Below are 26,701 nucleotides of genomic sequence, written 5' to 3' on the forward strand. Positions count from 1 at the left end.
GCATTAGATTTTACAAAAAAATACAAAGTGGAAACAAATCAATCTTGATTGAGAATAGATATAAATCCATGGGAAGATATGATGGAAGATCACAACAAATATTCAAAGCTCAAATCTGTCAACCAATCTTCAAGATCTTAAATGCAAAGAGGAAACAATTGTAGAATCAATTATAAATCTGATACAGATTCGTTGGGAGATTGAATGAAGGATACAACTCCAATGATTATAAATAAGGAGCTGATGGTCAAGACCAAAACACGAATTCAGAAGTCCAGAGAAATACATAGAGACCTGAAGGAGGAATCCTGTTGCGGAGCGCTGGAACACTGGGGAACCAAGTCAACATCACACCAATGGAGGCTTGGGGTTCTCTTTTCTTTATTATTGTTTTTCAATTCAGTATGCTAAGCTAGTCTTTTATGTAGTTAGGGGTAGATGGAACTCAACTGAATCTTTATGTTTATGAATTAAATTGTCTCCGAATTCTTTTCTTTTTATAATTGAATAATTTATCTGTCTTTAATGCTTTCTATGAGTTTGCTCCTTATAGAATGATTTTGGGGAATTGTATGACAATAGGGATGTTCGTGCATGAACCCTGAATTGATATATTTATCACAATCCTTGTGATCTAGGGATAGACGTAGGGTAATTGTGCAATCTCATAATTCTTGATTTTAACGCATGTTTTCTTGGGGAATAACCGGGGAACTAGGGTTCTTTTGAGATCACATAGATTTTGAGTAACAAGGAATTGAGCCTTAATTAACTTAGATAAAATTGATTGGCAATATATTAAGAAAAGGTTTTTGACTCTTTAATTCATAACATAACGAGGATATTGGGGGAAGTCGAAACCCTAACTACGCTTGTTTAAATTCTTTAATCAATCATCATCTTTTTCAATTGTCTTTTTAATTCTGAAATTTCTTTAATTGCATCTCATTATTTGTCTTTAATTTTTAAGTTCTTCAAATACAATTCTCTTCATCTAAAATCTTGATTGTCCAAATAAAACGCGATTAGCGAACTAGTGCTTGAAATTCCGATCCTCGTGGGAACGATCTCGTACTCAGTACATTTTATTACTTTACGACCGGTGCACTTGCCGAAGTCACAACAAGTTTTTGGCGCCGTTGCCGGGGATTGAATTCTTCAACATTAGAAGTAACTAATTAACTTTTAGATTTGACATTTTAAGTTTCTGCACTTTATACATTCTTCAAAAATATTTTTCTGCATTAAAATTCTGCATCAATTTTCTGCATATTTTAATTCTTCTGCATTCTTTGTTTATTTTTCTGTTTTCTGTTTTGCATTTTCTATTTTTTTTCTGGACATCTTTTCAATCTTAGTTTATGCGAGGTACTATTAACCTGTGAATCTTACAGTTTGATCCTGAGATAGAAAAGACAAAAAGGAAACTCAGGAAAAAGGCAAAAGCAAAGAAAGCGAAAGAAGAGAAAGAAACATTGAGCTCGAAGGAACCAAAGGAGGAACCGATGGCAGAAAACAATCAACTCGCTCCAAGGACCTTGTGGGATTATATGACTCCATCCCAAGTTCCACAGACGGTGAGCATTATTAGACCAACCATAGAAGCTAACTACTTCGAGCTAAAGCCGGCGCTGCTACAACTGATTCAAAAAGATCAGTTCGCTGGAGGAAGCACAGAGAACCCCTATAGTCATCTTCATCATTTTCTACTTTACTGTGATAATTAAAAGTGAATGGAGTTTCTCGTGACGCTATCTTGCTCAGACTATTTCCATGCTCACTGAAGGATGATGCAAGAGCTTGGCTGCAGTCTCAACCTGAAGGAAGCATAACCAGTTGGGATGACTTAGCAAGAAAATTCTTGGCCAGATTTTTCTCAGCTTCAAAGATGGCAAGACTCAAAGCGGAAATCACCTCTTTTGAACAAAAAGAAAGCGAATCTCTGTACGAGGCTTGGGAACGATTCAAAGGATTACTCAGGAAGTGTCCTCAACATGGAATTGAAGCATGGGAGAAATCAAGAATCTTTTTCCAAGGAATGACACCCAACACAAGAACACTGGTAAATGCTGCTGCAGGGGGCTCCTTGAAAACAAAAACTTCAGAGGAAGCACTAGAATTGTTAGAATCCTTAGCTTCTCAAGAATTTTACAATGCCCCAGTTGCACAAAGGAGAGCAGGAATTATGAAGCTTGATGGCTATGATGCAATCTTAGCCCAAAATGAACAAATGCTACAAATGCACAAGAAACAACAAAAAAAATTAGATGCTCTTACTAAACAATTTAATCATTCTCAAGATTTTTCTATTAGTAATTCTCAAATTAAATGTGGTACTTGTGCAGAGGCTCATGCGACGGAAGATTGTGACTACATGAGAACAATTGAAAAGCCATCAGTAGAGGCCAATGGAATCTGGTACGATTAGAAGAATCAGAATCAACATCCAGGGTTGAGTTACAAATCCAACCATCAGCTCAATCTTCCCCTTCCAGAGCAACCAGATACCCCACAACAAAGTAACACTTCTGAGTGGGAGAAAGCTTTTGCACAGCTATGCAGGACTACTTCTGATTATATTCAAGGTGCAAATGCTTTCAGAGAGGACACATCTGCTTTCATGCAAGAGACTAGATCAGCACACCGGAATCAAGAAGCTTCCATAAGAAATCTGGAAATTCAGATCGGCCAGTTGTCAAAGCAATTTTCTGAGATAGCTCAGGGTACTTTTCCAAGAAACACAGTTGTCAATCCAAGGGAGCATTGCAATGCTATCACCACTAGGAGTGAGACAGTGATTCATCCTATAGAGGAGCAGCCCGAAGAAAAGAAGAAGGATGAAGAAGCATCAGTTGAAGAAGAGAAGGAAGAAAAGGAAAAGGATACAATTGAAGTTGACAAAAGCAATCTTGAAAAAGTTAAAAGGAAATTATTCAAGTGGGAGAAGAAGAAAGCTTTAGAAAGGAAAGACAAGCCCTTAGATCTCTCCCCAGATGCTCGAATCCCCTATCCTCACAGATTAAAGAAAGAGATTCAGAAGCAGCAATATTCAAAGTTTCTAGACATATTCAGGAGGTTTCAGATCAACATTCCTTTTGCCGAAGTTTTAGAGAACATGCCCAACTATGCAAGTTTCATGAAGGATCTATTATCAAGGAAGCGTAAGTTGCATGAATGTGAGACGGTGAATCTGACGGAGGAATGTAATGTTATCATCCAAAAGAAGTTACCTACCAAAGTCAAGGATCCAGGGAGCTTCAGCATTCCATGCGCTATAGGCAAAGTGGAAGTGGACAATGTTTTATGTGATCTTGGAGCTAGCATCAATGTCATGCCACTCTCCATGATGAAGAAGCTGGGGATTACTGAAGTGAAGCCCACAAAGACGATAGTGCAACTAGCTGACCGCTCTTCAAAGCAAGCTTATGGCATCATTTAAGATATATCGGTCAAGGTAGACAAATTCATCATTCCTGTTGATTTTTTCATCCTTGACATTGAAGAAGATGCCACAATTCCTATGATTTTTGGAAGACCCTTCTTGGAAACGTCAGGAGCACTGATTGATGTACTTAAAGGTGAGTTGATCTTACGGGTAGACGGAAAGCAAACAATTTTCAAACTCTTTGACAAAGAAGTTCCCTCATCCATAGCTCAACCGGAAGATCAAGTCTACTGTAAGAACATGCACCGTTAATTAAGGAAATTAATTAAATAAATATGAGAGTTAGGAAATAATTTCATAATTGACCCTAATAATTATGAGAAGGCTTAAATAATTATGGTAAGTGATTAAGATTGCTGAAAGTCGCTTTTCTGACGAAAAATGCAGATATCGGTTCTGCTACTCGGTATAAATGCGTACCGATGAAGTATCCCGGAAAATTATAATAAGTGCATAAATATTCTTAGAATAATATGTAGGACTTGTAAAACAAGTTTCAAGTCAAAATAATGAGAACTGGTGCCAGAACTGATACTGGCTATGGAAAAGCGCGTACCGAAAAGGTGCTGCAAAAAATAAAATAAAAAAATAATAAATCTTAGAAAAATGAGTAGGTTCAGAATCCTAAATTTGAGATTAAAATGCTAAGCGTAACAATTAGCGCTAATACAGTGTGATTAAGCTTTAACCGGCTATAAATATAACTTTAGGCACTTAACCCTAGGCATGCTCAGATTTTCTGCGTGAAATTTCTGAAGTGTGGTGCCTCCTCCTTGTCACCTTCCTTGTTCCTCTTGAAAACTCAAACAAAACTCATTCTTTCTCTTGATTCTTCCTCTTGATCTTACAAACACTTGGTAGGGTGGGTTGTGAGAGTGTGAGGTTGTCTTTCACTAAGTGCTCAGCCACTGTTTGGGAGGGTTTTTGGGGCTGGCTTTGCTGTTGAGTGGTGGGAACCTTGGCGATGGAACTTTGAGCTTCAAGGAGCCATCTTTAGTGCAAAGAACCAACCTTTGATCACCATTTTCGTGCACTTTGTGAAGTCAGACTTGAGGAGCTGTTGGTGAGCTCCAAGAGCAGCCTTTGCTTCTGTTTTGAAGCCTTGAGCATGTCCCTTCACTTAATCTTGAGTTTTGATGCTTAAAAGAGGTGTCTTGGCATGTTTAATGAGTTAAACAAGTATGTGATTTGTATATGAACTTAAAAGAGTATAAAAATGCATGCTTTAACGTTTTGAAGTGTTAAAAATGAAACCTTGGATGTGGTTTTTCGCAAAATGCAGAATCTGAATTCTGCCACGAAATATCCGGATATTGGGTTGGAAATATCCGGATATTGATATCCGGATATGGGGATCTGAATATCCGAATATAGATATCCGGATATTGGAATAGAGATATCCGGATATTAATATCCGGATATGCCCCCGACAAATATCCGGATATTCTCAGTTTTCGAAGAACAGTAGCTTCACTGTTCATACAGAATGCTATTTTGGGTTTGTGGACCCATGATTGGCTATTGTGGACTTCTGTAATGATTAATGTAAGTCAGAATCTAAGTGATTAAGAGCTTGTGGCTTTGTGAGAAGCCTAAAGATGTAAAACGTAAAGGAAAGGCGTTGTCTTTCTGTCTTATGCTTGTTAAGCATGATTATTGATATATTGTTGGTCCGAAACAGATTGTGATTTTGCTGTGTTTGGGCTTTGAGCTAGTGTGGACTCTTAGCATTAGATAGTTAGCTTGCAAGGTAAGCTTTCGTGTCCTCGGTTTAGCCATTGTTGGTTCCACCATACCCCATGGGGGAATGGTTTATATGCATGATGTGTTTTCATGCTTTGATGATTGGAATGCTTTTGAACTGTTATGTGTAAGGGCCTTATAATATGCATGTGTTGTTCAACTTTGACAGTAAGCCTGAGTATGTAGCGTCATACAAAATGGTGAGACTCGGGTGGATGCAAGTAGCGTCTTGCACTATTTGTAGGAGATAGACGTATATCCTGCATTTCTCTGGCCAGTAGATTATATTGACACGCATGACATGGTTATCTGTGCATTACACTGACTTTGGAACTTATATATATTATGTAAACTGCATTAGAACTTATATTGCACATGTAAGTGAGCTTGGGGTGGAAGATCCTTGAGGACCCCTTGTCTTACCGAGATTTCTTTTTAGAGATCTCACCCCACGTTTGGGGCACATATTTCAGATTCAGGTAATGCGTGGGTTGAGATCTCGAGCGGCAGGAGGCCGGAGCTGAGTTAGATGTTTGCTATTATGATTATATGTTGGATGCTGTTATGTTATCTTTATGATTATGTTGTGATTGTTGAGACTGTTGTTGGGCCTTGTTGCCTTATTTGGTGAGCATGGGGATTGTCCATGCCACATTTGATTATGTTGTTAATTAGATTTGGGTTGTATAACTATTAGGGTTGTCCGACTTACGTGTTGTAGTGTCGTGACTAGGGACTCAGTTAATGATCTTAATTATGTTATGAGGTTATTCAGTATAGATCTCTGTCTTTTGCATTTACATATAGGCAATGTTTTGGAAATGAATTAACTAATTCAACTTGGTAAGGATAATGACGTCATAATTGAAAAGAAAAAGAATATTTCGCATTTTTAATTAAGCGTGGCTTAATACGATGACATGTTAACAAATCGGGTTAACACGGGGTGTTACATCTACTATATTGGTGAAAAGAAAGGTGAAGAAGAACACAATGAGGAGTCTTCTCAAGAAAGTAAGCCAAAAGTTAAGATGGAGAAGCCCAGGAGCAAGGGAAAACATATAAATACCAAATTCAAAGTTCTTGAGACTACTGTATCTCACTTATATGCACAAGAGCACTATGGTAGGACATAATTTCTGAATGATGGAGCTTGTACATCACCAAGCTTATACTTTGAGCCACCAAGAAAGTAAATCAGGTACGTCAGGCTCGTGACGTTAAACAAGCGCTAATGGGTAGGCAAACCCACACTTTATTGTTTTATTTTAATTTCACTATTTTAGTTATTTTTACTTTGAATTAAATAAAGAAAAATACAAAAATATAGGAGAAGGTGTTGAGACTAATGGCTATCATTGAGTGAATTTTACAGGTGAAGAAAAGGGAACAAACAACAAGAGAGAGCAAGTACTTTTTAGATTTAAATCTATTGCTGAGGAAAAAAACATTTAAATCTGGGAATGGGGAACGCGAAGTTCATCTTTTACAATGGATTAAGCTGGAGGAACTTCACGAGCACACACAGAATATCCGGCTAAAACAGGGAACTATCTCAAATCCTTTCTCCTTTTCTTTACCTTAATTCTTTTTAATTTAATTTTTAATTTTTAGTTGTTTTGAAAAACCCCAAGCCGTTGTTTTTGTGAAAATTTTAAATTTTTCTGACTCAGTGCAAATAAATGGATAATTGGTAGGAATTTTAATCAGTAATTGATTGAGAGCATGATGATGCACTTACTTGAATATTTTCATAATGAGCATCAATGTAATTATTTTCATGATTCATTGAATATTCTCTCTTTAGTAATGAAGCTTTTTAAGATAAAGAACAAGGGAATTACTGTGCATTCATAGCCGTGAGGTTTTGAGCCTATACAGAAAATTTTATTGAGTGTGCATCCCACTGTATGAAAGACTCTAGAACTTGCTTTGTTTCTTGCTTGAATTGGTATGTGATATATTTTATGGATATGATTGAGGCATGTTCTTTCTTTAAACTAGATGGCCAAATAGCCAACCATTGCTGATATTCCTTAGTTAAACCCCTTTTAGCCTAGGCCTGTTTATTCTTTGAAAACCTATAAAGATGAATAAGCCATTTCCATATAAATCCTCACCTTATTTGAGATTAATTTTCAGATTTGAATTGAGAAAAAAATGTTAATTGTTGATGATATAAATTGTGATGTATGGAAGTATAGGGAAAAAGGAAAAAGCCAAGGAAGTAAGGTTGGTTAGAAAGAAACAAAGAAAAGGAAAAATACTAAGAAAGCGAAAAAGAAAAAAAGTGAAAAGAAAGAAAGAAAGATTATTCTGAGAAAAGAAAACGACAAACAAGAGAAGAGTTCAAAAGAAAAAGAAGAAAGAAAGTTGTTTACAAATTGTAAACGATTACATTTATTCCTCTTTGAATCTGAATTTTAATCTTGCAGCTCATTCTCTAAATTTTTCCTTCCCTTAGCCAGGCCAAGTTATAACCCTGAGAAAGACCTCTTGATCTGTGAGATATGTCACAATACTGTGGAGAGCGAGAATATAAGTGTAACACCCCGTGTATATTATCATGCACTTACATTAATTTTCCGGGATACTTTTTCGGTACGCATTTATACCGACTAGCAGAACCAGTATCTGCACTTTTCTTCCGAAAAGCGACTTTCAGCATTCTAAATCACTTATCATAATTATTAAGCCTCATAAATAATTATTAGGGTCAATTATGGAATCATTTCCTATTTTCACATAATTAATTAATTAAATACCTTAATTAACTGTGCGGGTTCTTACATAAGCAAGCCTATGGTAGTGTTAATTCAGTGGGATGTAAGTGAAACACCAACCCTCTAAACAGTTGAGTGTGAGTAAATTGAATTCTTAGTGAGGGAGTGTTTCAGGAAATTTTCCTTATTCTTAATCTTAAGAAATTTTGTTGCAGCTTTTAACTGATGAATTATGAATCTTGTTGATTGATGTATCATGCTTCTAAGTCTGAATGCTCTGTAATCATGTCTCTGATTGAATCTTTCCTATCAAATTCCATGCAAATGAAAGGTCCTGCTTGATTTCCAGTAAGTTTATTCTAGTTAATTGCTGAGGACAGCAATATTCAAATCTGGGAATGGTTTTGAATATTGATGTCCTCAACAATTGAAGTAAGCAAGCAAAAGCAAGAATAATCCAGGAGGAGATTTGTCAGGTAATCGACGCAGTTATTGGCCTCCCTCGGTGTATAAATAAAGTGGACTTGCTAGTTACAATTGATCAATTCTAGAATTAGAGTCATAAAAAATGACTCACGAGTTTTCTCACCATGCCTAGTGAGTAATGCAACAACAGAGCTTGAGTCGCTTTTGATAATTAGTTTCCTAACACCCTTACTCCAAGCTAGCTGGAGCCCTTTCAGAACACCCCATAGTTCTGTATTCCACAATAAACAAGTATCAATTCTGTAAGAAAATCCACCACTTTAGTTGCCACTTGAGTCTCGCAGCACCCTACCACAAGCAGCGACCCCTGAATTGCCCTTAGAAGCACCATTGGAATTTAATTTAATAAATTCTTCCGGTGAAGGAAGCCAAATAATAGTATGTTGGACCGAAAGAGATGTATCCTATACAAACGCATCGCACCCTTGCTATGCATTTTCCATCTTTAATTAGGGCTTTTTGGTGATAAGCTTAAATCTTTCTTCACAAATTTTTGGTATGATAGTTCAACGGTCAAACATAAGCGGTCATCATCATAGTTCTTCTGACAATGGCATGTATACATAAATATTTAGACCAGCAATTTATATTTACACATTAAATTTTATAGTCGATTCTAATTACATGCAAGTTATGTATATTAGCAAATATATCATGTATATATTAGATGTATTTTTTATTTTAAATACAAAAATATAAGTGAAAAAATATTTAAGAGAAAGTATATTAAAAATTATAAAAAGGCATAATTTAAATAAACTTAAAAGCAAATTAAAAGATGTGTGTAACACCCTGTGTGCATCGGTGTATTTAACATATATATGGTAATAGCGCAGCTCAATAAATGTGGAAGCTTACTTTTTCCAATTATGAACTTATCATATTAACCAAGTGGATTTACTTATTCTTTTTCAAAATAACGCCTGTATGTAAATTGCAATAAAAATTACACTGAATAACATCATATATAGAAAAGGTATCAAGTCACGGAACTACAAACGTAGACCAGACAACATCCTAATACAATATCACAACACCAGTCTGAACAATCATAACTTATACCAATGTGGCATGGACAACCCCATGCTCACCAAATATAACAACATAACAATGACATGTCTCAAATACAAAGGCCATCGAATAACAACTCATAATATAAACCAATCATATCAATAAAGCAGGATGCATAAATCAACTCAACTCTGGCCTCCTGCCGCTAGAGGTCTCAACCTCAGAGGTACCTGTACCTGAAAATGTGCCCCACACGGGGTGAGATCTCTAAAAAGAAATCTCAGTAAGACAAGAAGTTCTCAAAGACTCTTCCGCCCAAGCTCACTTACAAGGATATATATAAGTTCCACACATTAAATACGATGCATGGTCATGTTAGGGCAATATAGCTATGACAATATATTCAAATGCTCAGACACTCATATCTCAGGCATATATCAATGCATATATCATTTTCATAAAAGCATACCATGCATATAAATCACCCTTCCATGGAGGTCGGTGGAACAAGCAATAGATCAATCCGAGGATCAAAAGCTTACCTGTCAAGGTAACTCCTCCCTCACAACTCGGAGTCCACAAGGTCACAAGCAATAATAATGTCCAACACAGTCAAGGATCTGTTTTCATAATATTCACATCATCAATATGCATAGTCTAGGTTTTCATTACACTTAGACAATGTTTCCTTTATCGTTTAATGACCATAGGCTTCTCTCAAAGCCACAAGCCTTCAATGTTATAAATTCTGACTTAGTCACTTCGCTACAGAGGTTCATACTCACCAATGTAGGGTCCAGAAACCCCTCTACGCTTCTGTTTAGATAGAATGGCTAAACTATGAAATTCCCAGAATATTCAGATATCTCACGGGGGCATATCCGGATATCAATATCTGGATATCACAAACCCCATATCCAGATATTTCGCGACAAAATGCAGTTCTGCATTTCGCGAAGGTATCCTTCCATGATTCCATTTTAATACTTCTTATAATAACCCTAATTATATGAATTTTTCATTAGAGGGTTATGATGAGGACCTTATGGTCATAAATAGAATGAGAAGGAAATTCTAAGAATTTGGATACCCATATTGTGGGTATTCCAGTCAGGTGAATTTTCATTTGTTGTTTTTTACTGCGGACGCAGTAATAGACTGTAGAATAGATCCAGTACAGTGAATTTAAGTTAGAGAGATATTCTAACGATATGAATATCATAAATGATGTAAGCATAAGATTTGGTGAAGTTTGATACCCATATTGGGAGTATTATGAACAGTTGAGTTTTCAACTGTTGTTTTCGACTGCTAACGTAGTAACAGTCTGTAAAATAGCTCCAATCTAGTAAATCTGAGTTAGAGAGCTAATCTAATGATATAAACATCATGAATGAGGTTAGTATATGAAATGGTAAAGATTGATACCCATATTAGGGTACTTCTGAAAAGTCACTTCTGCCGGATATTTTGTACTGCTGTAGAAGCAGTTGGTGGAATCCCGGAACGGGAAAAATATGAGAAAATGAAAATAAAGACCAATATATGCCTAACAAGTCATAATTAGACCAATAATGTTAAAGTTAAGAAGATTATGAAATCCGGATACAATTAAGAACACCGGTAAAGACTACAGTGCAATTAAACAATTGTTAGTGGATCTGTGATCTACTAATCAAATTTTTAAGTTATTAAAACGATAATTAGACAAAATTAATGTTAATTAGTTAAAGTTAGAGTCTTGGGGATTTCCGAGTAAAAATTTGACGACGGTTCAGATAAAAATTACACTGGGTCTCACTAAAGAACAAAGTGCCACTAAAGTGACATGGCACCCCTAATTAGGGCACAATCCCTTCCTTCTCCCTTCAGATTTCTGAGCCTCCAACCTTTCTCACTCTCTAAAATTTGAAATTCAAACCTTGCTCTCACTTTTCTCTAAGATTTCTCTTTCAAAACCTCTCCAAATCACTAAACCTCCTTCACAACCATACCATTTTCATGGTGTGAATCAAATTTTCGTGGTCATTTCCTTCATGTACAGCCACGGTTTTTGAAGCTCCAAGGGCCATGGAGTTTTGTTCTTGAGTTCTCTTGAAGAACAACACTTGTTGATTTTTAGTGTAAGTTTCCTAAACTTTTCTTGAAAAATCTCATTTTTTTCTCTTGTGTTCATGAGCTCTAACTCTTGAACATGTTCTTGAAGGTGTTTTCTTGTTTAAAGGAGCATTCTTAGTGGTAAAAGGTGGAGCTTGGAGCCAAAGGTGTGAACTTGAAGATGTAAGCTTCACCTTGGGAAAAAATGACCCAAAAGCCTTCCTTTCTCCTTTTGATGCCACGATTTTTGTCTTGTGAGTGGGGAAATATTGTTGAAAAATTTATAAAGTAAAGGTTTTGATGATGTTCTTGAGGGTGTGTGAGTTTTAAACCATGAAATGGGTGGTTTGATGAGTAAAGGTGCAACCTTTGGACCCTTGAGTGGATTTCATGGAAAAGAATGAACATGAACCCAAAAAGAGGCACATGATGGTTCAGCCATCTCATGATGAACTAGGGTTTGTTGACTAAAAATTGTTAAAATGTTGTTAAGTGTGGAAAAAATCCTAAGTGGAACTAAGAAAGATTAATTAAGTGGGTTATCTTTAAGTGAAACTACTAATCTTGATTAAGGATGGCTAAAAACCCTAATAAATATAATTAATCAAATCTCCCCCTTTAAAAATAAGGAAATCATGGATTAGTGGATTAATTAAGTGTAGTACTAATTAACTAATGAAATGACTAAGAAACAAGCTTAAAATTACTAATTTAAACACCTAAGCAATTTGGCCATATGTGATTAATTTAGGGTCACTATGTTAAAATTAATATTAAGACCTAATTAGGACATTAATCTAGTGGTTAAGTGAGGTGGACTATGCATAATACACTAATTAAATATTAAACCCTAAAATTGGACTTAATTACGATTTAGGAGCACTAATCAAGTAATTAGTGAACTTGAGGTACCATGACTTAATATGACTAAGTATAATTTCATAATGTGACCTAATAATAGAAAAAAAATCCAAGAATTAAAGTAACTTAGAATTGCTAACCATAGGTAATTAAGGTTTGATAATTAAACTCACTTAGGGTTAAATGACCAGTTTTTAGGCTAACTTGGGGAGGGTAAATCTCCCTCCATAAAGGTCCTATAGGGATGTAACTTATATCATTTTTAATCTTGAGATGTTAGCTATGTGGTGTAAAAATGTGGTACCAATTGAAGATGTATATCATTCTTTATGTTCGTTTGAGTGAGGACTGCCCTAGGAGGCTATGTTCAGGGGCTGTACATGGCTACAACTTCCACGAATGGTTTCTCCCTCTTTTCTTACTCAAAATAGGCTCATAATATGTCGAATTAAATCTGAAGGTGTCTAGTTGCCTACATAAAATTTTGAGAGCAATTGGTTTAGTAAATTTTCCAGAATCGTAGAAATGGTAAAGGATGTTTAGGGCTCTGCTCGGAGTTGGCAAACAGCTCTGTTTGTCCAACTTCAAATGGTGATAACCGGAGCTAAAAAACTCCAAATGAGGCATGTGATACCTTTTTGGAAAGGTAATTGAGTCTAAATTAACATACTAAAAGATGATAATTTTATAAAAAGTGAGTTGCACACAGTGACTAGAAAATAAAAGCATGTACAGTTATGGAAAAACCGTAAAAGTGATATTTAGGCTAAGTGGGATTATGGGAACCCTTTGTAACTTATAATAATTATATAATGGCTTGGATGAGTTGAAAATAATCTAAGTTAACCTTATGATCCTATAGTGTGATTCTAAGATTATGTAAAGTGCTAAAGCTACATGATTGATTGTGTAATAAGTGAACACTTCATAATGCACTAAAATACGTAATTATGTAATAATTGGTCTAGACTTGTAATGGGCATATTATTGGCATGTAAGAATGGAATGTGGAATCATTAAGTGATTTTGTATTAATGATGTAAATGATTCCTGCTCTAGGTTTGCCTAGAGAGCTTGGCACTTGAGAGTCTATTGGAGCATACGTTTTTTACTGTTGGAGTTGGGCTTGAGATAAGCTCAGTGAGATAAGTTCTTGGTTTTGGTTGCTCCTCTCTCTTGTGGCCCCACCATGATAGTGGGCATTATGGTTGTATTGAATGAAAGTACGTGGTATGATGTATATATGCATTCATTCACATTCATATAGATGTTATATGATTCTTGATGTTATGACGATGCACTGATAATATATGTTATGAGGATCCTGACCAGTGATCATGGTATGTAGGTTGCCTATGACTTGACTCTGGTAGCTATTTCATACTGAGGTTGTGTTGACTGTCTATGGCTTGACCCTGCCGTCACACATGTGTAACCGTCTATGGCTTGACTCTGTCAGGAATGACACTTGATGTTATATCCGGATGGTCAATGGCCACTAATACTTGCTAATGGGATTAATTAGTAGATGTATGTTTTAGATTTACGCTTTCGCAGTATCTCAAGTGAATGTTTTTTTGAAATGTTTCATAAAACGTTGTGGAAAAATTTTATTCATATTTTCGTAAGACGTTTTATTATTCTTTAAAATAAAGTCTTCCGCTGTGTATGCTAAATATCATGTATGTTAACAATCAGAGTACTACGAGGTGTTACACTTCTAAACGTTCAAGTATGCATTTTCAGACACCTTCAGGCTAATGTTCATGTTAGTTTACTCAATCATATCATTTTACATGCCAAGACTTAATCTTTAACATAGAAACTCATGAACAAAGGTTGAGAATGTATACCAAGCTTCCAAAACAGAGCAAATGGATGATCTTAGAGCACTATACACCCTCCTATGGTTCTGCCACTATAAAGCCATGAATTTATCTCACAAGCTTGGTCCTTTACTCCACAAAATGGCTTCTTGAATCATCACATACAAAGGAAATGGCTCCCACCTCAACAACCAATGAAGTCAGCCCTCACTCACTCTACACAGTGGATACAACTCAGAAATGAGGTGCCTTTCTACCCCTCAAGGCTTGCTCACAATCCACACTAGTGTTTTTGGTGAAGAAATCAAGAGGAAGGATGGCCTCTTGAAGGTTTTCTTGGAGTGGGAAGCTGGAGACAAGGTAGAGCACTATGGCAGCTTCAGAAATTCACGTAGAGTGGTTAAGGTTTCAGACCTAGGTTAATGTGCCATAATATTTATAGGTACATATAGCTTAATCCATCGATATTAGTTCTAAAAGCTCCGCTAATCATTTTGCTACCAAACTTTGCCGGTACGCATTTTACAAGCAGCAGGTACTAGTTCGGACATCAAAACTCATTATTCTTATTCCAAACTTGATATTCCAGACCTAGATATTCTTCTAGGAATATTTATATTTTTATTATTATTTTTTGATACTTCATCGATACGCAATTATACCGCGAAGCAGAATCGATATCTGCACTTTTCATCAGAAAAGTGACTTAAAACATTATTCGACTTCCTAAATATTTATCTTATCATAATTATGCATAATCTTTATCAAATCCATGCTCCGGCATCAATAATCTTGTTTAATTAATTAGTTAACGGTGCGGGTTCTTACAATATGAATATAAGAAATCCTAAAAAAATTCTTAATTAATACAAAATATTTGAATTTAAAATTTTAAAAAGTTAGGAATAATATGTGCCATTCTTTAATGGAGACTTAGAATAAATTTTTTTAAATCCATAAGCAATTAAGATTTGGAGAAAGAAAAATAATTTTTTTTTAATTGAAAGTATAATCGATTAAGATTTTGGGAGAATAAGAAATTTTAATATAGAAAGAGAAATTTAAAATTAATTGATAATTTGAGTTTTTTTTGGTGAATTTAAAATTAATTTAAAACTATAGAAAACGTAGATAGATAGTAATCTAGATGCAATTATAAAAACCTCTTTTTTGTGTGGATAAATATAAAAATCTATTATATGGTGATATAAAATGCTGACAGTTAGAAGTGACAAAATGGGCTCGGCCCGGTGGGCCGACACGCCCAGCCCACCAACACGTTTTTATAATTAAATTAAAAGAGAAAGGATATTGTAACAACCAATTAGTGTTACTACCAATCAATTTCACCGTTAGATCGATTCTATGGATCCAACGGTTATATTTATTTACATATTTGTATTGTTATGATTTTTTATTTTTAATACTTAAATTTATTTTTACCTTTGTAAGGTTATGATTCCCCATATTTTATGTGAAAACATTAAATATGGGGAATTATAACCTTACAAAGATAGAAATAAATATAACCGTTGGATCAACATAATCGATCTAACGGTGAAATTGATTGGTAGTAACACTAATTGGTTGTTACAATATTCTACCCCAAATTAAAATTCCACCCTTTATCTTTTATAATTAAATTCTTGAATTTGATTTCAATTTTGTAAATACTAATTTGTAAAATTCCAAATACTGAGGCAACAAATTTTTGGAAAAAGATAATTATTTATTCTTATTAATTACTCAATTAAAAGGAATGACTATTCAATATTTTGTAGTATATCATTATTTTGATGCTATTTATGATTAGTTGTTTCCAACCCAGTGAGTACTTGACTTTTCATATTCTTCATCAAATTATTGTTGGCAAAGTTGAAGTATTATTGAGATTAAATACGATGCATTTAATGTATGTATATATATATATATATATATATATATATATATATATGTTAATTTTTCAAATAATTATTTATACTTAAGCAATTAAGCTAATGAATGATCTTTTGATATTACCACATCAACTTTAACCATGAAGTATTTGTTAGAATATTAAACGTACTAACTTAAATGTTTACCAACTCTTCATTTAATATATATGTCACAAATACACACACCTCCAAAAGTCGATTTAGAGGCAACTATATAAAACATAGATAACTAATAATCTAGATGCAACTATAATAACCTTTTTGGGTGGATAAATATAAAAAATTATTACATGCTAATATAAAATGCTGACAGTTATAGATGACAAAATGGGCTCGGCCTACCCGCACATCAACATATTTTTATAATTAAATTAAAATTTCACCCTTCATCTTTTATAATTAAATTCTTAAATCTTGTTATCAAAAAAAAAAAAAAAAAAAATTCTTAAATCTGATTTCAATTTTGTAAATACTAATTTGTAAAGTTTCAAATAGGGGTGTTAACGGGCCGAGTCGGGCCGAGCTTTGGTATTAAAAGCCTAAGCCTGTGTTTAAATGTGTCAGCCTAACCAAGTCATTTACCTGTTATGAATATAATTATCTGCCTGCGGCCTAACTTTTTTACAAAAAATAAAAGCATGGTTTAACCTGTTTAAAAAAACAAGACAACAAAAACTTATCCAAACAGAATATACAATCAACAGCACTAGTAATTTCATAAATATTCTTAAATTCAATGTATATCCAAATAGCATAATATAGAATAAAATCATTCAAAAAGTCTGTTTAGCCAATAAAATGGGGTGAAATGGATTAAGGAGAGAGAGAGAAAGGGCTATTACAAGTAGTATAAAAAAATATAAAATAAAAATAAAAATTAATATACTAGGCTAGCCTAAAAGGCTCTAAGCCCGAACTTTTGAATTGGAGCCAGAGACCTTTTTATTAAATGAGCTATTATACAAGTCCAAGTCTGGTTCCAACAACCAATTTTAGACATGTACGTTAAGGCCTTCACGAGCTGAGCCAAAGGCACCTGAAAGGCCTCTGGTTCATTTATCACCCTTAGTTGCAAATACTAAGGTAACAAATCCTGGCAAAAAAATAATCATTTATTCTTATTAATTACTCAATTAAAAGGAAAGATCATTCAATGTTTTGCAGTATATTATTATTTTAATGTTATTTATGATTAGTTGTTTCCAACTCAGTGAGTAGTTGGCTTTTCATATTATTCACCAAATTATTGTTGATAGAGTTGAAGTAGTATTGATATTAAATATGACGCACTAAATATCTATGTTAATTTTGTGAATAATTATTTATACTTATGCAATTAAGCTAATGAATGCTCTTTTGATATTACCACATTCAACTTCAACTATGAAGTGTTTGTTAAAATATTAAACATACCAACTCAAATATTTGTCAACTCTTCATCTAATATATATGTGACAAATACACACACCTCAGAGAGTCGATTTAGAGGCAATTATAGAATATATAGATAGATAGTAATCTAGACGCAATTATAAGAACCTTTCGTTTTGTGGATAAATATAAAAACTTATTACATGCTGATATAAAATGCTGACGTTAGAGGTGACAAAATGGGCTCGGCCAGGCGGTCTGTCCTGCCTCGCCCTGCCCACCAAACAGACCCGCCAACACACGTGTAATTTTTACGATTTACGATTTGAATGACTACAGGACAAGCTAAAATGCAGCAATATACTTTTACGATTTGCGTTAATTTTTACGAGACAAATACATCGATTTCTTTTTTCCCCATGCAACACACGTGTAATATAGTAGTTATAGCAAAAATAGGGTGCAGTTAGATGGATAATTAGTGGCATGATATATAAGATTAAATCACACAACCTCATTCAATTATTGAGAATTTATCAATTACATAGAGTAAAATAAGTATTAACAATTTTATTATATGGGTTATATAGTATGGGAAATGGATTCTTTCATCTCTAATTTTAATGTGATCATATTATGTAATCAATCTCAATCATTCAATGATATATAAATTTTTACAATTTTAATGACAAAGTATGTAAAACGAAAATCATGAAATATTTAAATTAATTGATGACTAGGTCAATAGGAGCGAGCAATTCATCAAATGGGAGAAAGACAATTACTCCAATCTCGTGAGAAATCCTCTTTGTTTTGAACTTTGAAGTTGAAGTGGGTAAGCAAGCATTTCTTTTGTTTAAGCTCTTGGAAATTTCGATAAGTAAATTGAAAATTTTGATTGAGGAACTGAGCAAGCAATCACGTGATAGTCTCTCTTTGAAAGCCAACTAGTTATCACATTTTTAAAAGATGAGATTTTAGGCACAAAAAGCATCAAATTCTCTTACTGCGCTAACGTTTATTATAACAAAAATTTCATTGGTCGCTTAATTTATCATATGACATAGTTATAACATGAGATAATCATTCTTGATGAATGCTTAATGCAAAAGTATTACAATCCACACCAATTAATAGACTTATGCAAAGTGAAACTTTCTTAAACAATAATAAGCAACTAAATTCTGAAAGTAGGAAATAAACTTTTGAAAACTAGGCCACAAGATGACTTATTTAAAACATAAGAAATAAAGATGTGAAGATTATACCATAAGGACTTATGATTGTGTCTTCACATCTACACAAAAGGACAATAAAAACCAAATCATAGGCAACTGAATTAGGAAAGATCCCTAAAGTAGGACCAACAAGCACATGATTTTTTCAAGGAAGCAATGGGTTAGGGCAAAAGCCATTTTGGAGATTGACATCTCCAAATGGCATTGTTTCATCCCCATTATTGTTGATCAAGTCCATAAACCACTGTTTTTGCATGGTGTCAACATTCATATCAAACCCATGGCCATGATCCACCGGTGTCATATATTCATTCTTGGCTACAGGGGCTATCATTTGGGCTTGGCTTGGAGTCATATGAGAATTCTTATTCATTGTTTCCAACCTTCGATCAACATCCTTCAAGTTCTGATCAATCAACCATGCAAGATCATTCAAATCAACCATGGTCAAATTATCATGCAGAAGCTTCCCTGCACTAAGGCACTGAAGCATGAGCAAGGTCATCTCCTTTTCCCTGTTGTCCTTGTTTTGTTTCTTCACCTGCTCTTTAGCCTTCAGAATCCTTTGTTTCAGGAAAGTCTCTTGGTTCACCATCTTCTTGCTCTGCTCCAATTCAGGCATTGTCCTGAACTTGGCTAGTGCCTTTTGGACACCCCATGGGGATGGCCAAACCTCTGGTTGAGAATCATATGGGCTATAAACTATAGCACATGCTTCAATGCCACAAAGGGTGGTGAGTTCATCCACCTTCTTCATTAGACCCTTCTTCCTTTTCTTGTATGTTGCCTTCCTTGCAGCATCATTGACTATGAATGCGAGTTTCACCTTTTTTCTAGTCATGGTGGTGACCAGAGAAGGTGTTTGTACTGGGTTTTTTTTTATCATGACCAATCTTTTCTTATATAGAGCAAGATATACATGGTTTGATTTTTGGATAAGCCTTTGTTGATAGTGTTATGTTTTGTGTTAGTAACATACAACTGGCATTGCACAATAAAATATCACTTTAAATATCATTCCATCCATGAAAGATATTGCGAATCAGGTGCGAATCAGGCACTTTTATGATTTTCTTGATTATAAGATTTGCAATATGTAAGTAATTTAATTGACGGAGTTGGTGTGTGAGGATTAATATGTATAAAAAATCTTATTCTTTTTGAATTCATTCCTAGGTAGATTCTAAAATAATATGAACCGTTGTTAATAATATGGAAGATTCTTAATACCATATACTTATAGTATATTACTAAGAAAATATTAATAATATGATCATTTGATAATAATAAAATTTTATAATTTTTTTATTATAATGAACATATGAATGTTTGAATTTGATAAGCAAAAAATTCAACTCAATAGCTTAAACTTGTTGGTCACCTTGGCTCTGATACCATAATAAACAACTATCTCAACTAAAAGCTTAAGGTTATAAGCAATGAGCCTTCAATAATTTCATATTATATACTATAAGAAAAAATCTTATTAGTAACAAAATTTTATGAAATTTCGTCACAAATTCCTGCGTCGCAATTTATTTGTGACGAAATTTGATTATTTGTGTCAAAAATTAACAATTTGTGGCAAAATTTTTCGTCACAAATAAACTTTTTTCTAATAGTCTAATACATGCATTTTCTCATGCAAGAGTGTATTTGGGCTTGAAAGCCCATTTTTTTAGTTCTCCCTTATGCTCCTCTAAAAAATGGAAGTGATAATGATTGAATTCGTGATCTCGTAGTCATTGACTATGTTATCTAACTAGTTTACCTGATATAATATTTACTCTAGTAACAAAGTTTAAGTATCTAAGACCACTTTTGACATCAAAGAAAAAAAAAATTAAAAAACATTTCAAATAATTTTTTCGGAAGGAGTTCTAATATTGAAAATTCTATAAATTGAATTTGTAATATCCACAACTTATGTAGAATAACTTTTTAAATTCAATTGTTAAAAAATCTAAAAGCATATGGAGAATCATGATGAAGTTATTGTGATTACCGATTGCAATTGTTGAACTAGTAGTTAAGAGCAATGTTATTAAAATCGGTTTGGTCATTGACTCGGTCAATGCACTGGGTCACTGATTCAATCAGTGGGTCACTGATTCAACCAGTGGGTCACTAGTTCAACCGCATGACCCGATAATTATATGCAATTTTATAATTTATATTAAAAAATTATAAACATACTCAAACATCTAAAAAAATGATAGAAATTTCAAATATTTTAATATAAAAATAATAAATCACATATTATTATCCAATAAAAGATCAAACAAAAATATAATGATCGTGATACGGGACTTTAGGTTTAGAAAATTAAATCTCTAACTATAAATTAATTCAAAATTTTCTGCATAGTACATAATTGAGATGATATTAGTGTTGTAGGTACATAACTTATGTAAGTCAATAAGCAAAAAAATATTCAAATATGTCCATTGTGATTTTTTTTTTTGGGACTGGGCTGGGTCACCGGTTAACCGATCGAGTCACCGGTTTTTATTAAAATCGACCGGGTCAGACCAGTTCTGATGCATAGCCGGTCCGTTGCTTCAACCAGACCGGTTATATGATCGATTTACCGGTTTTCGGTCGACCCGATCGGGTCGGTCCGATTTTAATAACACTGGTTAAGAGAATGAGCACTTTATATAAGGTCACATGTTTCAACCACCATCCTGTTATTTTAAACAAGGGAAATACAAGTCTTATGTTGCATGAGATTTGCTATCTCATACCATAGACACAAAACATGTGGAACCCACTTTTAAAAAAAAAGTAAAAAAATAAATAAATGCTAGCACACTTTTTAATGTATGAGTAGGAGGGGTATGTTATCTTATGTAACATGAGAAAAACATACCCCTTTAAACAATCAATTCAAAATTATATGCTGGAGTTTATAATGAATTCTATATCGAAAAATTAATTTAAAATAATAAATACATACATATTTTAAAGAGAAAAGTTATATTTACAAATTTTTTGTTTACAAACTACACTATGTCTGACCGGTCATACACTAATCAAGAATATATAACCGGTCATACTTAATATAATTTATAAAAAAAATTTGTAAACGGATCATTCCCTTATTTTAAAATCTAATAGTGTCCAGATTACCAAAAAATAAAATAAAATCTAATAGTGTACATATGTTGTCACGTATAAAGTTTATCTTGAACTAAATCTTTAGTAACGCAACTCCAATTTTATCAATATTGTTTACTTTGAAATAAAAAATTAATATAATGAATTATTTTCAAATTACCATTTAAAATACAAAAAAAATATAAAGGAAAATATATATATTATATATATATATATATATATATATATATATATATATATATATTTGAACAACATAAAGGAAAAATATTGAATCTGCGTAAATGCTGTATGATATTCACGATTTTCAGTTTCCAATTATGAGCCTTATAGAATATCATATTTTAATGTTAATATCTTTAATTTATTCCCGATATTCGGTTTCCAATTATGAGAGTTCTAGAATATCATATTTCAATGTTAGTATCTTTTATATATGCAGAACTAAATACAATAAATTAACTTTAAACAATAAATTGAACATACAAATAAAATTAACAATGTCGAGGAAAAATAATGAATGAGAATAAATGCTATAATTTGCAGGACTATATCATTTCCAAATGTGAGTTCTTAAATATCTACACCAATCTATGTTTATGCGCATTATCTGTATCTAAATATATATTAATAAAATTTGCTTACGAGGAGCAATTGATGGTATAAAAAATTATAAATTTTTATCCATCATATGCAAAGAAGCAATTAACGGTAAAAAAGAAGAAAATTTAATAAAAATATATAATTAAGTATTAATACTTAATTATACAACCAAAATTAATTTAAAAGGTATTAATAAAATAAAAAATGATAGATATAAAAATTAGTTATGTTATCAAAAAAAAAAATTAGTTAAAATTAGTATTTTTTATTTAATATTTAAATTAAAAACTCTCATTTTCTCCCACTATAATTTATGTTTCTCTCACCATAAACATAATAGTTTTGACAAAAATGACATAATTTTATATGGGGTAGGATATACTTACAACCAAAAAAGTTTTCCACTCTTACAATCAATTTAATCACTGTTTATTTTTGTCAATCTAACGGTTATAATTTATTGGGAATTAATAATTAATTAATAAGTATGACAGAATAAATGTTATTAATTTTCAATAAATTATAACCGTTAGGTTGACGGAAGTCAACGGTGATTAAATTAATTGTAAAAGTGATAATTTTTTTTGGTGGTAAGTGGATCCTTTTCCATTTTATATTATTTAAAAGGACAAATGTTAATACCTAAAATTATGTTATAGATATTGAAAATTTAATCAAATTAATGTTTGTCCTTTTAAATATATATAATTTTGTATTTCAAGTGAAAGAAAGAGATACACAATGAAAATTATTGAAGGGAAAAGAGAGAGATTTTTTTATAATTTAAATTTTAAATAAAAACACTAATTTTAACTAAAATGACCATCTTTTAAAAGTATAAACATTTCCCCCAAATTTAATAGAGTGAAAGATATTGAAAATTTGGAATTGTATTTCCTTGTTTGCTTTTTATTTTCAAAAATAAAATAAAATCGTAATTATAAATTTAAATACGTAATGCCATACTCAAATAGTTTAAAATTATCAAGTCTATTAAAATGCTAATAATAAAATGTCATGCATGGGTAACTACTGTTAGTATATGGATATCCTAGAGACAATCTTTTGATTAGATTAGGACATATATGTACCTTTTTATATTGTCGCAAATAAATAATAAGCACTCTTTATCCTGTTTCATATTTTGTCTCAATATTATTGTTAATATATTATATGAGTAACTGGATAAATCCCTTGGAATAAAATATGTATCTCTTGAGTATCTGTGATGAGATCACGATCATGAGGATTTAAGGATACCAGATGTTTATTCCTAATTTTATGTTCCTAGTTTAGAGACACTGAGACTGAGGATCAATAATCTCGGGTAAGACTAGTACGACTTATCTACTTGTATTCAGATACAAGGTAAAGACCTCATGAGCTACAAATATGGAGATGTCTTAGCTAAAGTCGTGGGTGGACCTATAAGGGTACAGCTCGCATTGAACAGACCCACAAAGAGACTCTATGAGGAAATCTTACAAAAGTATCATTAGAGCAGTCTCTTAATATTTGGGTATGTTTTTTCTTAGACCATAAGTTGTCACCTAGACTGTAGTGTGTTCTAGAAGGCATGTTTTAATTGTATACCTCGTCTGCCTGAAACATGGAGACTCATAGGTATACTTTTGGGCATGTCCTGAAAGAGCACATGCCTAGGGTGATAAGCTGAAGGAATTCGTCAAATCTCTGTAAGGGATTAGGTTATCTGTAAACCGGAGAAATCGAGATGACATTTACAGGACTCGAGAATTTATGCATAGTAAAAGAGATCATGAGATGATCTGCCTTTAGAGTCAGTAAATTGAAGATTCCCTATTTCGAATTAAAGCTTACCCTAAACCGCAAGGGTTGATACATTTCCTCACCCTAGGTTTAAAGGGAAGGTAACCGAGATGAAAGGAAATACATACGGTAACCAAATATATGTAATAGGATGATCATGTCATTAACCTAACTAGCTCTGGGGCAACAAAGCATTGCTAGTGCTCTGTGTTATCATTAAATGGGTTGTGGGCTTGTTGGGCCCAAGCCCATTTATGTCAGTGGCTATGTTGGGCCTAATGGGTCACACACTAACACCTTATTGTCTTGATGAATATAACATTAAAGGTATTGGGCCTAATAATGGTTGTTAGTCCAAGAAGAAGTTTGGAAGCCCACCTAAGAGGGAAAGGGCGCATGGTAGTAGTAATGGGCTTGGATGGTCCAAGACATTATTAATGAATTTAATTAGTTAAATTAATTATCAAATATTTAAATTTTGAATTTAAATTTTGAATTTGAATTTTGAATTTGAATTTTGAATTTAAATGTTTGAACGTTTGAATTTGAATTTGAATTGGCTGTGAAAGGTTGTTTCATAACAAATGGATAAGATGAGAACTAGATGGATCAAATCCCAAGTATCAAGAGAAGATCTTTGGACATCTTCTAGCAAGATTGGGGCGCTGATTTGGTGATCCTTTGATGGTCATATGATCAACCAAATAAGCTCCAATCAGATTTGGCTTGTTGAGAGAATAAGTGAGTGAGTTGGTTCAATTTGAATTGCAACTACTCAATGTATTTGGACTGTTTTTGGGCTGAATAAGGGCGCACCAAATGGTTGGCCATATGATGGTTATTAAGTCAGATTTTTGACTAGGTATAGACTTAGTCTCATGAGGATATGATAGGAGGTTGTTGGCTAGATTTGAATTGCAACAACTCCACTTATTCCTCCACCATTGGGCGCTACATAGGTCAGATTTTTGGTAGAAAAATATGATTCAATTCAATCATTCTCTCATCTCCAAAAGTGCATCCTTTTGTTAGGTTCTCTTAAGGGTTTTTTGAAAATTACCTAGCCTCTTCTCATAGAACTTCATGCGCCACTTTGTGAGTCTTCATGCTGAAAATTCACTCAACTAAACACCTTGAAACCTAGGCCTCTTTCTCTCCTATTGGACGCCTAGCTAGCCTTCCTTGTGGTGTTCGATTGGTGGCTTTTAAGAAGTGTTCTTGCATCTTGACGTAGGGTGGTGTGGATCAACATTAGAGGGTTTGAACCTTCAAACCTTACACTGATCACTTTGGAGTTTTGAATCACGAACAAAGGTATCATTACGTCCTAAAGTACATATCTTAATTTGCATGTGTGTTTCCGCTCTTGAAAAGTTTTATTTTCATCCTCACATGCCTACGACCTTCAAGGCCATTTTCTTTGAACTACTTCACTATATTTTATTAGTAATTAAAAAGCATATTAGCCTATAAACTTAACATTTCTAATTAATTAAGAATATATTATAATTACAATCCCTTTTATCTTACAATTTCTTATAATCACATTTATAATTTGAACCAAAATCAAATCAATGATTTGATGTCATTTTATAATCCTTAATTGATTTTTTTTTTTGGAAACTCCTTAATTGATTTTGTGATACAACCATGAGATATATTGGTAAGATATATCACTTCCATGATATAATAATAATAATAAAATAAGAATTACAGCTAAACATTTATTTATTGGAAAAAGTGTTTATTCTTTTAAAGAAGGGTTCGCTTTTTCTGCAGATAAGTTATCTGCAGCAAGCCAATACGACGTCGTTTTGGGGCAAAAATCATGGTGTTTTTGTAATTTTAATTTATTTCAGGGCTATAATAGTCTTTATATTTCTAATTTTTTAATATTTCAATACCAAAACGACGTCGTTTTGCGAATAAATGCAGATAACTTATCTGCATTAACTGCAGAAACATTTTTTCCTTTAAAAAATATAAAATTATGTCATATTATTGTATTTTATAGTGAGAGTCACACAATAAAAATTATGGTAAGAAAAATGAGAAGTTTTTTTTAAATTTAAATATTAAATAAAATTTAATAATTTTAATTAAGATGAATTTTCTTTAAAAGAATAAATATTTTTTCCTAATTAATCTAATTGAATTTTTCTTACACTCCAAATATAAGAAAAAATGGGAAGGTTATACTTAGAACCTATTTTTCTTTACAACCTCTTACAACTAATATCTTAACCGTTGATTTCCATCAATCAACGGTTAAGATTTTCACAAATAAAATTTATTAATTAATTATTAATTCGCAATAAATCTTAATCGTTGATGAACGAAAATCATTGGTTAGGATCTAAAAGAATATAAGCTTATACACTTTAAAATGACAGATGTTTTTCCCAGTTTTTTTTAAATTTGATTATAAAAATAAAAAAATTACAATTTTTAGAATTAT

The 26,701-nt window shown here is 32.9% G+C and overlaps 1 protein-coding gene and 1 non-coding gene across 2 annotated transcripts; both read right to left on the bottom strand.

Moving 5' to 3' along the window:
• Window positions 1–1,894: 1,894 nt before the first annotated feature.
• On the bottom strand, window positions 1,895–2,001 carry LOC133301345 (small nucleolar RNA R71). Its single transcript, XR_009750177.1, has one exon. It is a non-coding gene; the product is annotated as a small nucleolar RNA R71 (small nucleolar RNA).
• A 16,879-nt stretch (window positions 2,002–18,880) lies between these two features.
• LOC133301339 (agamous-like MADS-box protein AGL80) lies at window positions 18,881–19,576 on the bottom strand. Its single transcript, XM_061500965.1, has one exon. It carries the CDS (start codon window positions 19,574–19,576, stop codon window positions 18,881–18,883), a length of 696 nt encoding a protein of 231 aa, XP_061356949.1.
• Between the last annotated feature and the right edge of the window lie 7,125 nt (window positions 19,577–26,701).

The sequence above is a fragment of the Gastrolobium bilobum genome, unplaced genomic scaffold (assembly GCF_033153095.1).
Source record: "Gastrolobium bilobum isolate Gb01-03AN ecotype WA unplaced genomic scaffold, APGP_CSIRO_Gbil_v1 utg41872, whole genome shotgun sequence".
Taxonomy (NCBI): Eukaryota; Viridiplantae; Streptophyta; class Magnoliopsida; order Fabales; family Fabaceae; genus Gastrolobium; species Gastrolobium bilobum.

What these genes read in the sequence shown, in the direction of transcription:
- LOC133301339 (XM_061500965.1), bottom strand. Translation starts at nt 19,576, where the DNA reads ATGACTAGAAAAAAGGTGAAACTCGCATTCATAGTCAATGATGCTGCA.